We start from the raw sequence: 16,787 nt of genomic DNA, 5'->3' as shown, positions 1-16,787 counted from the left end.
TTTTCATGATTACCAGTAAGGTTGAGCATCTGTTGTTTTCTCTGAATTGTTTTTTCTTTGCCCATTTTTGTATTGAGCTATTTTCTTTGTTAGTAGGATCTCTTTGTATACAACGTATATTACCCTATCACCTTTGTATGGTGAAAATATTTTCTCTCAAGCTATTGCTTGTCATTTGGTTATATCTGTGATAAGTTTTTATTGTTCACGTGGTCAAACATAAATCTTAGCTGTTTTGGTTCTTGTTTTGGAGTGTCTTTCTCTATCTCAAGATTATCTTCCCCTGGTACTATCCTAGGGTTGTTTTGTTTTTTGCTTATATTGTATTGTTTTAGAACTCTAATTTACCTGGAATTTAGTTTTGCATATGATATGATGCAAGAGTCTAATTTTTTTTCAGATGGGTAGCCAGTTGCATAGTATCATTTATTAAATAGTTCATCTTTTCCCCATTGATTTTTAGATGATGACTCTGTCACTTATTGAATTCCCATTTATACTTGGGTCTGTTTATGGACTCTGTTGAATTTCATTTTTCCGTTTGTCTATTTTTATACCAGTATCATGCTGTTTTAATTACTGTAGCTTTATAATATTTTATGCCACCTGGTAGGACACGTTCCCATTTGTAGTTGTTAATATTATTTTTGAATTTGGTCATTCTCTCACATTTACCCTTCCTGATAAACTTGAGAATCAACTCATCAAGTTTCATTAAAAAATAAATAATCCCAGGTGAAGTTTGATTGCGGATGCCATCAATTTATAGATTAATTTGTGGAAAATTTAAATATTTACAGTATCGAATGTTTCTATCCAGGAACATAGAATGCCTTCTTTTTATGATACTGATTTTAAGTGTTTCTAGTTTCTTCTTATAATTCTTATATACTAGTTTTAGATTTATCCCTAAATTTAAGTTTTTAGTACTGTTTTGTATAGGATTTTTTAAATTGAGGTACAATTGACTCGAATAGGATCTTTTAAAATGTATATTTTCTAATTAGCCATTGCTAATTGGTTGGAAGGCTGTTGATCTGTTTGTTTATAAGAAGATAGTAAGCATTCTTGTTCTCATAAGATTTTTAATGTACTCAAATACAACTGTGATGCCAGTTTTTGGAGCCTGTGTGTTTGAGGGTATTTTCATAGTGAATTGCATTTTCATGTATCATATTTTCCTTGTTCTATAGTTATTCTTTGACTTCACTCCTTTATTGCTATGTAATTAGTAGTTTAGCCACTGATTATCTTGGACTTTGCTCCAGGAATAGCCTATATGAGTTAGTCTAACTCCTCCCTGACCCGTCTGAGTGCTCTCATAGTAGGTCTTGAATCTAGTAGCGTAGACCGTGTTGTTAGGAGTATGTTCTTCACACTCCTAGTTTTAACAGCTAATAATGATATTTGGCTGTGGCTGATAGTGTAATGTAGTATAGATATGATTTCTGTTTTACAAATGAAGAAACTGAAGTCTAAAAAAGGTTAAATAAATTTCCTAGATTCACACTGGATTGTGACAGAGTTTAGTTATAAAACCTTATCTCGGGCTTCCCTGGTGGCGCAGTGGTTGAGAGTCCGTCTGCCGATGCAGGGGACACGGGTTTGTGCCCTGGTCTGGGAAAATCCCACATGCTGCGTAGCGGCTGGGCCCATGAGCCATGGCTGCTGAGCTTGCGCATCCGGAGCCTGTGCTCCGCAACGGGAGAGGCCACAACAGTGAGAGGCCCGTGTACCGCAAAAAAAACCAAACAAAAACCCTTATCTCACATTATTAGTTCAGTGTTCTAAGTATGTGACTTCATGCACGGTTCTTATGTTCTTCTGATCCTTGCTGAAGCCTCTGTGTTTCTCTAAATGCATTTCTCCATTTGTTTGATAATGTTGCAAGTGCTCAAATTTTATGTTTGCATATATTACTGAATTCAGTGTTTGGTATCCTTTGCACATTTTTCTCAAGTGTTGATTGGTAAATCCAAATAAATTCTAGTTCTTAAAGAGAACCCAAGCTGTTAAAATGTTGTGGTTATTTTGTAGTGAGGCTCTTTACAAATTGTATTCCCAAGTAGTTATATTTCTTAGGGTGACTTTCTTACTTTTGGTATTCCCTGGGTAAATGATATTCTCATTTTAATGTTACTTACCTTTTTTAAAAAAAATAAGTACAGTTGGTACTGTACTGCTTAGTGTTTAAGAAACCTCTCTTTCATAAAGTGAATAGAGGCTAGAGATGCATTTGAGTGGTTTGATGTATATCCTCTGAGTGTTCTCACAGGAATTGAATTAACTGTGAATTCTAGGCTCTTAGACCACCTGCAACAGCGTTTGTGTTGTAGTGATATGAGTGTGTTGCTTGTAGGCTCTGCAGTGACTATAAGAATTGATTATTTAGGGCTTCCCTGGTGGCGCAGTGGTTGAGAGTCCGCCTGCCAATGCAGGGGACATGGGTTCGTGCCTCGATCCAGGAAGATGCCACATGCCGTGGAGCGCCTGGGCCCGTGAGCCATGGCCGCTGAGCCTGCGCGTCCAGAGCCTGTGCTCCGCAACGGGAGAGGCCACAACAGTGAGAGGCCCGTGTACCGCAAAAAAAAAAAAAAAAAAAAAAAAAAAAAAAAGAACTGATTATTTAATTAACAAGATGAGATGAGTGTTTCTTAAGATTAACAAGACCTCTGTACCTATCCATTAATGTTGGAAATTTTCAAATTATTGAGCTCCTGGAATCCCTGGAGGCTTCTGGGCCTCATCTTCATCTTTGACTATTTTCCATCCCTTTCTGTTATAGGGAATGTGGATTGATTCAGAATGGCTGAGATGAATTAAAAGAAGTAAAAATACTGGAAATGACCAACTGGAATGAAATTGGAGTGTGAAAATTCCAATTCACAGTTGCTATAGGGTCCATTTGGTATGTAGAACAGATGCCAAAATCCTCAATATTCTGAGAAGTCTTCTGCAAAATGTCAGAGGGATATTGAGGCCTTACGCAAATGAGAAAACAGTCTACTTCATGGCTTCTGAATCACCCTTTCTTTAAGTTTTATTTATTGTTCTACCTTCTTGTCATTGCCTCTGAAGAATCACCTCTTCCCCAAGCAGACAGTGCTGGTAAAGACTGAATTCCTTAGGAAAAGTTAATGCAAATATGAAAAATTGACTTTATTAATTAATAGTAGGGCTCAAGTCACTGTAAATATGTAAGTCATTATTTCATCCTTTGTGAATATAACCTATTTATTTCCCCAAATTAGCACATTGCCTGGCACTTTACAGAGACTTAATAAATATTTATGGATTTAAAATAAGTTCCATGTATTGCCTGAATTAAGGTTTTCTTACGTGAAGAGCAAAACATTGAGGAAAATAAAATAGTGCTGTAATTGTCTGCAGTTGAATGGATTATATCCCTCCTCTTTTCTCCTTTGCAGGATATAAGCTTTTAAACTATCACTCTTTAATTAGAGAAAGAAATATGCTTCATGTTAATTTGGAGTCTGTCTGCTAAAGATTTTGCCTAAGAAAAGATTTAGCTTGGTTTATAACTTTCATAGTTTATAGTTAATATGTAGATTTGTAATTAAATAGGCATGGTCAAACGTGATGTACACATTTGGAAATACAATGAGGGCGGACTAAAAATGAGATTGGAAATCAGCTAGCAATTTAAGTCAGATATTATATTTAACCTTTCTCCCACTGTCTTCTTTCCTTCCTATGCCTCCTTTCCTCCTTCCTTCCTCTTTTCCCTACCCCTTCCCTTTCTCTCTCTCTATCCACTCCCATTCCTCCCTCCTTCCCTCCCTCCCTTTCTTTCTTTCTTTCTAACCTCTGTAAAATGGTGATTATAAGAAAAATCCTTTTTCTAACCCTCTGTGGGTAAAACTGGAAGGAACCCAAAACAGTTCACCAATTTTAAGCATCTGGGCACTGTACAGCAGTTCTTAGAGTCAAAAGTAAGTTCTCCAAGACTGGCAGGTAATGTTACTGGAAAGTGCTTATCAGACATCTCAAAGTAATCAGAAAAAGTTCTGTTGGAAATGCCTTTTGAAATAAATGATAGCCTTACATGAAGTGTTGCTGGGATGCTGTAAGCTCTAAAGACATTGTTTGCAACAGTGCCAAACTGGTGAGTCTGGATGGCTCCGGATAGCATTTCCAGGTGTTATGCTGAAGGTGCCTTGTTCACAGTACATAATCAGAACTAGATTTTTAAGGTTCACTCATCTTACAGGGAATGCAAAGTAACTTAGTCTTAGATGCTTCATAGATGTGTCAGCTATTTAAAGGACCAATAGTTTTAATTCAGTTGCTTTAAAAATATATTTGTTTCTGCTATCTCTGCTGTGTTCCCTCTATGTAGCTCAAGGCTCAGTAGCAGTCCAATGGCACTTTCTAATTGCCATACTCACAGGAGGAGGTGCCTGGCATGTGGTTCTCCTCTGCCCCCAAGGACTTGCCATTTGCGCATCATTTGTACCTTGAACTCTTTTTTTTGCTATTGTTTTGATTCTTTTTGTTGTTGTTTTTATTCACATAGAACGACATTACCTAAATTTAGAAAGGAAGAAAGAGAATTGCTAAGAAGGCAGAGAAGTTATCAAGATGATTTGAGATTTGATACCGTAAAATTGTCAACATTTGCTTAGTTGTAGTAACAGAGTGCTGTTCTGTACTTGTTGAGAGTATGGTGCATTTCTCCTCCCTCCAAATCTTAGTGTCTAATTCACAGAAGTTATTGAGTTGTTTTTCAGCTTCTTAAAGGAGAAAATGAAAGTAAAAAAATTTAGACGTTTACTCTAAATGAATTGAATTTATACATTTGTCACTAGAAAACTACTATTTTTAGCTGAATAGTGGCTTGTAATTGTAGCTATTATAGTTTATAGTGTTTATAATTTGCTGTGGTTTAAATGTTGGTCTTAAGACTGTAATTAGTGACCCACTAGATTTTAATTGCTAGGAAATTTCAGAGAATGTGAAAAAGTTTGGGTTAAGCCTGGGAAATATCCATTCTTGCTTTCCTCAGAATTGGCATCAGTGACTATTTAATGACAGCAGAATGCTTTGAAAACATGCTCTTTAAAGTCTAGCTATAATTAAATACCATAATAACTAGTGTGTAAGTGATAGTTGCTTTTTTGTTGTAGAAACTCTGTGGTAAGTGGAAAGCTTCAGCAAAATCCTAAGAAAAATATAGTATAAAAAAGTAACTGGTAAATAGAGGATTTTAAAAAATGGAATGTGGATGAGAAATAGACATATATAGATTTGACATGATTATATTTATTTAAATTCCTTATCTCCTTGGACTTTGCAGATAAGGTTGTTTTCTGTGTAATTTTTAAAAAACATATCATTTGTACACTTCTACAATTTACAACTAGTCTCTCTTTTAAAAAAGTGATATGCCAAAACCCATTGTAATGTAATGTAAGCTTGCAGATTTGAGCTCTTCAATGTCAGGAAACAAACAGTGTGTGTACTAATTTCTAAATTACTAGCTGGGTTTCTAAATGTATATGTTGTTCATACAGCCAAGGCAATCTGTACAGAGCAATCTGTGTATTGTTGGTGTTTCCCTGAGCGTTTGCCATTGTTTAGCACTGTTTGTCTCTGCATTTATTCAATATTACCATATGCTGTAATCTCTAGACCAGATGAGAGCATCCAGCAAGCATAGACTTCCAAGCAGGAGCCAGAGTAAGCAGTGGAAAATGAAGCTGCTGTAAAATTTTGTGGACAGCCGTTGCAAAATGCTTTCTGAAAATTGTACATAGTAAATGGGAAAGTAGGTCACATCTTGTTTTTTATAAAGTCTTTTCCATATCCATACCCGTCTTTCAAAAATTGATACTTGGTGATAAAAGTAGGCATTTAAAAATGGTGTGGTGTGAAAATAATTTTAAAATAACAATTTAAATAATTAAGTACTTTTGTATTTATTTCCATTTTCTGTAAATGATGGGAGTGTTTTTAAAAGCCTGTTACAACAACTAAATACACTTTTGATCATTTCTTTTCATGCAAGGAGCTATTGTATGCCTAAGAGAGACATGAGTGATACTATGGTTTTTGTTTATTCTCCTCAAACTTTATATCCAATTTTAGTCAGCAAATAAACTATTTAGTTTGTTTTTCTTTGCTGACTACCTTATTGTTGGCTCACTTTAGTAATAAACAAGAACAAGTTTAGCCAGCAATTTTTAGAGATAGAAAAGGAGTAAAGAATGGCTTCTGCAATCTTAAAAAAAAAAAGAGAGAGAGAGAGAAAACTCACTGTAGCCTCAGTAATTGAGAGAGTTAAGTTTTGTAAAATGTGCAATTGAAACATTCTATTCTGGAAGGAGGGGTGGGAGTGTGGGCTGCCTCAAATCTTAACATTGAAATTAAAGATAAAATTTAAGTTATCAAATATTTATGGTACACTTACTATGAATGAGATAAAAACCCATTTAGGGAATCTTAAAAATTTGGGACTAGATGATTGCTGTAATTGAACATTGAATATAGATCTCAGTATTCTGATATTTGAGAGTAAAAATAATCTATTTTATTATTATGGAAATTATTATTATGAAAATAGATTTTATAGTTCTTTTGATTTAATAAAAGGGAACATGCTAGTTCATATGGAGGAAGAAGCTTTTCAGTATTCATAATTGTCTCTTAGATCTGTATTGTTTTCTCATTCCAACCACGGGGAAATGGCAGAATAACACTATAGCATCTTATGTGACTTAGTTCAACTATTATCCTATACCCTGACCTAATACATCATTTGTAAATCCTTAATAATGACTATCACAATTGTAATACTACTATACTCCTGACCTTTCACAGTGTATTCATATCTTTTATCTCACTTAAGTCCTTTGATTGGTCTCTCTGTCAAAACCTTTAAAGCCAGACGTCCCTGGTGGCACAGTGGTCAAGAATCCGCCTGCCAACGCAGGGGACACGAGTTCGAGCCCTGATCCGGGAAGATCCCACATGCTGCGGAGCAACTAAGCCCATGCACCGCAACTGCTGAGCCTGTGCTCTAGAGCCCATGAGACACAACTACTGAGCCTGCGTGCCACAACTACTTAAGCCTGTGCGCTCTGGGGCCCGTGCTCTGCAGCAGAGAGAAGCCACTGCAGTGAGAAGCCCAGACACTGCAACAAAGAGTAGCCCCCACTCGTCACAACTAGAGAAAGCCCGCGCACAGCCATGAAGACTCAACACGGCCAAAAATAAATAAATAAATTTATTTTTTAAAAAACCCAAAAACCTTTAAAGTGAATACATATATATGCACACATGCACACACACACGTGTATGTAATAATATAAAAATGGTGTGTATATATAATATAAAAATGCTTCCAGGTTATTTAAGATAAGTATCTTCATGATGGCAAGGAGGTAATTGATGGCTTTTATCTCCTGCTGCCTGTCAGGCTCTTTGGTAGGCATTTTATATAAATACATTATCTCATTTAATCATCACCACTGAATTATAAAATAGGTATCTATATTCCCATTTTACAGATGAGACCTCTCTAGTCACAGCTAGAGAGGTGGGAAATGGACTTTTGAGAGTGGTGAAGAAGATACTGGTTTAGATGGAGAGACAGTGATATTCTAAGACACTATTTGATTATGTGTCCACTCTCCAGAGTGGTCAGGAAAGCTAATTTCATGGAGGGGTAGGACTTGTACTGTTTACTGAGAAAGGGAACAAAACAGAAGAATGGGGTTTGTGTAAGTGCTGATGAGTTCAATTTAGATGTGTTGAGTTTAAGGAAGGGAAGATCTTATAGAAGGTGGGTACAGCCAACTGTGGTAAGATTTTGGGGGGTTTTGCCTTGAATTATATAGATTTTTGTTAGACATTTCTTTGAACATTATTAAAAACATTTAAACTTTGTGTTTGTGAAGGAATATGATGAGCTGTTAATGCCTTGAATGGTTAAATAAGTTTCGGGTTGATTGCATGATTTGTGAACATTATAGCTACCATATGCTACATAGATTAAGGATATTTTTTAAGCAAACTGGATTGTATGAAATCTCTCTTCAATTTTTCTTTATTATTTATTTATTATATAAGCAGAGCTTGTTTATTATAGAAAAATTAGAATATAAAAGTTACCATGAAGGGAAACAAACAGTAGTCCTAACCCTGGGTTGAATGTATTTTGATCTTTTTCCTATGTGTTTGTTCTTTCAGAAATATGGCTACACACACCTTTCTGCAGGAGAGCTTCTTCGTGATGAAAGGAAGAACCCAGATTCACAGTATGGTGAACTCATTGAAAAGTACATTAAAGATGGAAAGATTGTGCCAGTTGAGATAACCATCAGTTTGTTGAGGAGGGTAAGGAGTGTGAATGCCAACCAGTTAAAACCACCAAGGAACTGAGAAATTAAATCTGCCTTCCCTTTGAGTAATGAAAAAAATCAGAGTATTGAATTTCTTGATTGTGGAGGGTGAGAATGGCAGAACTGGAAGTTCCACTTCACCTGGGAAGAAATTGGACAGTAGGAAACATTCTCTACCTTGGTCTAGGATCAGCTACAACTGAACATTCATATGTGTACACTTGACCCTTCCCAGTGTGCAGACAATCCATCCTCCTTCCATTTCTATTTCTTTTTCCTCCTTTCCCATTTCCGTTTTCTTCCAGACTTTGTCCCTTCCTCCCTCTTTCTTTCCCTCCCTCTTTCTTTTCCTCCCTCTTTCTCTCCCTCCCTCTCTCCCTCCCATGACCCTCCCATTGTTGCCATTCTCTCAGTCTTGATGTTTCCTTTTCTGGTGCATGCATCACCATCTTCAGTGTGAAATGCTGAGACTAATAGCTATCAAACTAAAATAGGTCCCATCTAAAAACAGATACCTTGCATTTACATGATAACTCTCCACTATAGGTTCTCAAGATTATAGTCATTAATAGATATTTTCACATACAAGAAACGTGAAGGAGAAATGGAAGAGTGGGCACAGCAAGAAATAGTTGAAGCCCAATGGAAAAGAGATATATGAGCTTCTGATTGGAACCAGAGAAACTTGAAGAGTGGCTCATTCACACACATTCTTAACTCTTGTTTCAGAGATTGGAATGCTTCCATTCAGAGTAACTAAATCCTCTCTCCTTGTTCTCTGGATTTAATGTCCTTTCTCCACTTTTATGCTTAATTGTGAAAGAGTAGTCTACATGTTTTACTTTTTCATTTTCTGCTCTTCAGCTCTTTGCACTAAGACTCTATTTCCATCTTCATTGAAACTATTCTTGCTGATGTTACCAGTGATCTCTATCAAATCTAGGGGATATTTTCAGTCATTTTCCTTGTAGCCTTTAACTTCCTGTCTTTTTGAAACTCGTTCCTCCTTTGTTCTCTGTGACACCATTTCTCTTGATTCTCTTCCTCCTTCAGTGACTGCTGTTTCTTAAATCTCCTTTGATAACTCTTCTTCTGCAAGTTTCTTAAACCATGATGCTTCTTGGGGTTTCATCCTTCGTCCTCCTCTTATTTTATACATTTCTTGCTGGATGTTGTTAGCCATGTCCAAGGTTTACACTGTGCTAATGATCCCAGAATCTATCTATAACTCTAGCACAAATCTCTTTGTCTGAACTCCAGACCTATATTTTTTTTTTTTTTTTTTTTTTGGCTGCACTCCGCCTCTTGGAGGATCTTGGTTCCCTGACTCCCTGACCAAGGATCGAACCTGCACCACCAGCAGTGAAAGCACAGAGTCCTAACCACTGGACTGCCAGGGAATTCCCCAGACCTATATTTCTAACTAACTATTAGGCATCCATCTGAATGTCTCACAGGTATCTCAAAATCAACATGTCCGAGTCTGACTGTATTATCTAAAATGTGATCGCCCTTTATTTCCTATCCTGGTTAATGGTTCTACCATCTACCGAGCTGCCCAAGCCAGAAATCTGGGAGCCATCCTGTAGTTTCCACCTCTTCCTCAATTTCCCAAATCCACTCAGTGAGAAGATCCTTTCAATTATCTTTCTCTTTATCCTCTTCTATTTATTGATAGTTTTTTTCTCCTCTATTAGTACTATCATCTTAGTTCAGACCCTCTTTTTGTCTTTTTTTAAAAAAATAATATTGGGAAGAATGCAGACATTATGTTGGGAGATCAATCACTGAAATATATTTTTCATTTTTTACTTATTTATATTTTGGCTGCGTTGACTCCTCGTTGCTGTGTGCGGGCTTTCTCTAGTTGCGGCGAGCAGGGGCTGCTCTTCGTTGTGGTGTGCGGGCTTCCCATTGCAAGCCCGTGCCCTTGTTGTGGAGCACGGGCTCTAGGCATGCAGGCTTCAGTAGCTGTGGCTCGCAGGCTCAGTAGTTGCGGTGCATGGGCTTAGTTGCTCCACGGTATGTGAGATCTTCTGGACTGGGGATCGAACCCATGTCCCCTGCATTGGCAGGTGGATCCTTAACCACTGCACCACCAGGGAAGTCCCAAGATCCTCTTTTTTTCTTATTTGGACCATCACTAGAGCCTTATCATTAGTCTTTTGCCTTTAATCCATCTTTGTCCCCTTCTAATCCATCCTTCATGGTACAGTCAGTGATTTTTTTTTCTAAAGGTGATGGGAGCATATTCTTCTACTACTTAAAATTTCTCAGTGATCCTGTATTGCTTGCAGAATAAAAACCAAATCCTTAGTGTGGTATAACAAGTTCTTCATTAATTTTGGCCCTACCTACTTTCTAGTCATTTCTCCTTCCACTCTCTACACGCATCCTAAGGTTCACCTCTACCAGCTTATTTCAGATTCATCAAAGCTGTTATGCTTCCTCATTTCTGAGCCTTTAACATCCAGTTGACACCATCTGGAGTACCTTGATCCCTGTCTGCCTGCCATTTCATTATTCAGAATTCAGCTCCTCTGCCACCTCTTTGGTAAAGCTCTTCCTGGCAGTTTCCCAGGTAGTTTGTGCTTGCTTCTTCGTTTTATCACAGCATCCTTGCATACCTCAGTATAGAACTTAGCACATTTACTTACACATATTTGTTACGCACTGGACTGTGAGCCCGCCAGGGGCCATGACCTTGCTCTTCATGTTCCCTGATGGTAGGCCTTGAATGAGTGTATGTTGAGTGAGTAGAATATTGATGTACCCCTTCAGATATCTTCTACTACCATAATTGTGATAGAAATGCTATAGCAGGAATCCAAAAGCATTCTGAAATTTTGTGGATATTGGAGAAGCTAGATGCTGGGTTAAAACCAACCCTCAGATAAAGGAATTAGGGGTCCTGACAGCCATTGTTCTTCTTGAGGAGCCAGGAAAGTTTGAGCACTGAGGGAACTGGATGTCGGTTTGCTTTAGAGTAGAGGCTCCTCTGGAGTTTGTTGAAGGCATGCATCTGTGCTTACCTCATGGTGACTGATAGTGGTAAGGATTTGGAGGTTCGAGATCTGCATCTCCCAGTCACATATTTCCACATTCTACCTAAATTCAGACTTTGGAAGACGATGGTGAAATGTGCAATTCTTGCTGTCTTTCTGAATGTATTGTTTCCTTTGCTACCTGTGTTTTGGTGTGGCCAGTGGCATTTAGGTTTAAATTAGCTTCAGTTTAAAAAAAAAAAAAAGAGTATTGACTCCTACACTAATAATTAATGCTAGCAATCTCTTTATATATCCAAAGCTTTTTGCAGCTGGACTTGAATTATTGCAGAGAATCTGAGTACCTATAGAAGCAGCATACTTCCTACCATAGCACAATGACCTGGGACGAGGAAAGGGAAGGCAAGATAAGGGTCTCTGTTGACTGGAGCAAAGATACTGGTTAATGCTTATTTTTCTCTTTTTGCTGTTTATAACTTCGTGAAAATAATATATGCTTAACTGTAGAAAATTTTAAAACTACAGAAAAAAATTGTGTGTGTATGTGTATAAAATGGGGGGTACATAACCATAACTCTACCAGTTTGAGGCAAACATGTTATTTCCTTTAAGTCTTTTTTTTCCTATGCACCCTCCATGCTTATGATTTAAAGAATAATAATAAAACACACCCATATAGCTACCACTCTGCTTAAGAAATTGCATTAATGTAGTGTTGAACTTAAATCTTCCCTTTTTCATTAGGAAATGGATCAGACGATGGCGGCCAATGCTCAGAAGAATAAATTCTTGATTGATGGGTTTCCAAGAAATCAAGACAACCTTCAAGGTTGGAACAAGACCATGGATGGGAAGGCTGATGTATCTTTCGTTTTGTTTTTTGACTGTAATAATGAGGTAATGAAAATCTTTATCTGCCTATATGGGCTTTAAACAGCTGATGGTCAACTATTAGAGAAAAAGAAAGTGATTTGTTTCACTTATATTTACATTTTATATTGACAGCAGTATTTTTTGAATTGGTAAGTTGGATGCACAGAGCAGCACTGTCTTAAGCTATTTGGCATCAGCAATATTGTGGGCCTAAAACTTGCTTTATTTTCAAAATAACAAGAATTTGTGTTTTGCGTTAAGAATTGACTCATACCATGTTAGGTAATGAAGCTGCATTGTTACTTCTTGAGTAGGCACTATTATCAGAGAGTATCTTGCCTTAGGATGTCATTTACTGGAAAAGAAACACACATTTCTGGGAAGTTGGGAAAACTTTCTACTTTAAAGAAACATGTATGATAGCCTGATTTGTCTTCTAAGAGTGAAATGAAAAAAAAGCAGGAAAGCAGTCTTTTTCTTTCTGGTACTTCTAATAACATACCCAGACATACTTTTGAATAACTAAATGAATTTCTCGGTATCTTTTTTTTTTTCCCGGAATCATTTAATTAAAAGGCCTGACTCTGTATGACAGCTGTAATATAAACTTTATTAAATTAATGCCAACGGCCTGAAAGAATAAGAATCAGCAGTACTGCCTTGCAGGAAGTTGACTATTCTTAGGTTGAATTGCAAATGTGCCTGTGGTGGAGAGACTTGCTGCAGCCTTTGAGTTGTTTTAAAATGTAACTCTCTTTTTCCAACCCCCAAAAATATGTTTTCACTTATTCTTCAGAGTTAATTTTAGAATGTTACCACAGCTTTATAACTAAGGAATGTTTATTCACGATTAACAAGGGATGCTTTATTCAAATGCAAATATGTTAACTCTTAAATATTTGGATATTTATGGAATTATCAAAAAGTAAGCAAAAATGGAACAAAGTTTGACGCATGTAATTCATACCTAATAAGTTAATAATAGATGGAACCATACACATAGAGATCATCTCTTTATTGCGGTTTGAAAAAAAATACACAGGAAAAACTGAGTCATGAATGAATTCTTATTATGCTCTGTACTTATTTAACCTAGTTTATATAAATTGAACCACATGTTTCAACTTTGCATGTTGATTAATGAATTAAACACATTGGGTTTAATGCAGGGTTTTGTTGGTAATCTCTTCGAACTTTCTTCTCTTTTCAGGTTTAAAAGACTGGCAAATTCATATCTTTTTAAAAATAACTTTTTATATATTTCTCTTTTTAGATCTGTATTGAACGATGTCTTGAGAGGGGAAAGAGTAGTGGTAGAAGTGATGACAACAGAGAGAGCTTGGAAAAGAGGTACTTTGCAGTTTTTACACATTGCCACCACGTCTCAGTATGGAACTTGAGTAACAGATTAAACACGTGCCCCATTTTGGACCAGAAAAAGAAAATGTCATGCTTAAATATGTAGAATGGCTTGTCTAAAAAGCTGATAAGGGAGGGAGCCAACTGGGTTTTATTCTGTATTGTCCCCCGATCTGTCCTAAACAGGGGAGAGAAGTATGCTTAGAACTTCGCAATATTTGCTTCTGTTGCAGAATTCAAACCTATCTTCAGTCAACAAAGCCAATTATTGACTTATATGAAGAAATGGGGAAAGTCAAGAAAATAGATGCTTCTAAATCTGTTGATGAAGTGAGTATCCCTAGCCTGCCTAATAGTAAAGTAACAATGTGATTTGGGGCAGGGAGGGGAGGAATATGCAGTAGAAAAAGAAATACCATGACAGATTAGTTTGCTTTTCAAAACACTGGAGACTGAATGAAAAGCTAGGCTTTTTCTTCTTTTTTTAAATTAAAGTATGTATATTTTATCAATTTACAATATTGTGTTAGTTTCAGGTGTACTTCTTTTTGAATAGAGTCTAAAATGGGTTTTACAATTTCAGACTTGTTCTTTGTAAAAAGTGGGTGGTGTATTAATTCCAAACCTCTTTTCTCAAGCACTGGAAAATTGGCATTTTCAGAACTGTGATTTGGACCATGATCATTTTTTAAAAAAATCTGTAACATGAATAGCAAATCATCTAGCTGAAGAGCCCCCGGTTTCTTTCATCTCTTCCGTCACAGAGCATGTAGCTCCAGAGGTACAGGGTTTCCACGACCCAATGCTTGCCTCTTCCTTCATGAATCTTTGGTCTCTGTACTGTGGTTTGTGGACTCTCAGTGCCCAGCCGCTACTAGTGTCTCTTAAATTCACCTAATCTTTCCCTGATTCCCTGAATCATCTTCCCCTGGACCTTTTTTTATCATATAGTCATTTTTGGTTTTTTATCCATGGTCCCTTCCTGTAGAGGTGAGGTAATACAGAAGACTTAGTGTTTTAGAATCAGAACTAGGAAGATAAGCCACTTCAGTTTACTTTTACTTTTTATAATATTGGTAGCCTATCAAGAAGTTTGTTTTGTCCTAAAAGCACTAGTAAAATTGAAGCAACATGTTCATAATTTTATATTGAAGGAACACTTCCATAATTATTTACGGTATTGTACTACTGTCTAAAGTAAAATAGATGAAACTAAGAAATTATAATGTGTTTTTTTTAATAATCCATTTTGAAAATTCATGTAAAATTGACTTTTAACAGGAACTTAGCCATATGGTGTTTTAACAATATTTGCCTTTTAAATTATTATTATTATCCTTTTCCTTTACAGGTTTTTGATGAAGTTGTGAAGATTTTTGACAAAGAAGGCTAACTCTAAACCTGAAAGCATCCTTGAAATCAGGCTTGAATATTGCTTTGATAGCTGCTATCACAACCCCTTTTTAAGGCAATTTTAATCTTTCATAATTACATCTCAATTAATGGCTGGAAAGTATGTAGTAAGACAAATTAAATTTTTTATCTTCATCTTTTTTTTTTTGGTCACAGGAGTAGACAGTGAATTCGAGTCTAACTTCATCTTAGCTATGGTGCTCACAAAACAAAGAAGGGTGTTAGCTAGTTCTTTGTTTTTATTCAAAAAGAATATCCCTTTTATAGTTTGTGCCTCCTGTGAGCAAAACTTTTTAGTATGTGCGTATATCCCTTAAGTAATTACAACATGTTTGGATTAGGGAGTCCCCACGTCTTCTTTCTCTTGCAGGATTTAAATTTCCAACCTGTTAAGTGAATCTATGGACCAAATTCTAAGGAACTTTTTGTGTAGTGAGTTCTTGGACAGTGTGTTTGGTAAACAAAGTCATGAAATGAATTCCTAGAAGTATTTTAGTATTTATCAAATAGCTGACCATTTCCTATAGAAAGGTAAGAAAACTTAAGCTTTGTTTTACTACAGTTTGTACAGAGTTGTTTGCAGGGCATAGTCTTTGCTTCCAGGGGTTGGGATGGGGGCACTGGGGTTTCAGAGCCTGGTGGAATTGTCAGTTTTATTCTGACATAAATCTGAGGGTAAGGGGCAAGGATCACATCTAATGACATGTGTTCCTTTTGCTCTATTAGATAATGTTATTAATGATTAAACTGATCTTAACAAAATTCCTAGTAGTGGAACCTTGAAATGCATGTACTTAGTAGATTTATGGTAAAATGATTTGGTTAGTGTTTTAGTAAGACTTCAAAGCTTTTTTTGTTTCTTTTCTAGACTAAGCATAGGGTTAGTACAAAGCAGAAGAAATCTAATGGTTAAATTTCCCATTTGTATTTTATTTTCTTAAATACTTTTTTTCGTAGTTGTTTAAGAAGATTTAAAAATTGCACTTTGGTCAGAAAAATAATAAATTTATCTTACAAATGTTTGATTCCCTTCCTGGCTACTTTTATTCAGTAAATTCTTTTCTTGGCATCATGTTGAAGTATTAAAAGGTACAGAATTCTTAAAAAAGTAAAGAGTCCAAAGGAATTTTCTCTTACATTCATTCTTCCTTTAAAAATCTCTGGAAAATTTTTCTCCTTACCTTTTTCTGCCATCACTAATGCAAAGTGGTATCCAAGGTTCTTAATGTGAGATTTATTAAAATTTTTCTCATTTTCAGCACTTATACTGTTTGGTATACAGGGTTAAACTGGGCAAGGAATTTTGATTTTGTATAATTACATTTTATATTTAAATCATTGGGAAGGGCTTCCCTGGTGGCGCAGTGGTTGAGAGTCCGCCTGCCGATGCAGGGGACGCGGGTTCGTGCCCCGGTCCGGGAAGATCCCACATGCCGCGGAGCGGCTGGGCCCGTGAGCCGTGGCCACTGAGCCTGCGCGTCCGGAGCCTGTGCTCAGCAAACGGGAGAGGTCACAACAGTGAGAGGCCCGCGTACCGCAAAAAAAAAAAAAAAAAAAAAAAATTATTGGGAATAGTGAGGACAATTTATGGATGTTCTTAAATTGTAATAGATTTATTTATTTCTGTGTGTGTTATGAAATTCACTTATTAGTGATGAATTTTCAACATACTTGCCATAGAAAACAAAGTATCCATAAGTACTGTAACATATTAGCCACTAAAATCTGTGTTAAGATTATCTTGGTTTCTTGGAAGAGATTGTAATGAATTCTT

General features: G+C 36.5%; 1 protein-coding gene across 1 annotated transcript in view; it reads left to right on the top strand.

Moving 5' to 3' along the window:
- CMPK1 (cytidine/uridine monophosphate kinase 1) overlaps positions 1 to 16,352 on the top strand; it is a 33,626-nt gene extending 17,274 nt beyond the window's left edge. Inside the window, exons 2-6 of the mRNA XM_082833559.1 lie at positions 8,212 to 8,358; positions 12,113 to 12,265; positions 13,515 to 13,591; positions 13,834 to 13,930; positions 14,952 to 16,352. Coding sequence (XP_082689685.1) covers positions 8,212 to 8,358; positions 12,113 to 12,265; positions 13,515 to 13,591; positions 13,834 to 13,930; positions 14,952 to 14,993 — 516 coding nt within the window. The 3' untranslated portion in view covers positions 14,994 to 16,352. The remainder of the gene's footprint in view (positions 1 to 8,211; positions 8,359 to 12,112; positions 12,266 to 13,514; positions 13,592 to 13,833; positions 13,931 to 14,951) is intronic.
- The last annotated feature ends 435 nt before the right edge of the window (positions 16,353 to 16,787 follow it).

This window comes from Leucopleurus acutus (assembly GCF_964270905.1).
Source record: "Leucopleurus acutus genome assembly, chromosome: 2".
NCBI classification, from domain to species: domain Eukaryota; kingdom Metazoa; phylum Chordata; class Mammalia; order Artiodactyla; family Delphinidae; genus Leucopleurus; species Leucopleurus acutus.
This window is presented reverse-complemented; position numbering and strand designations above follow the sequence as displayed.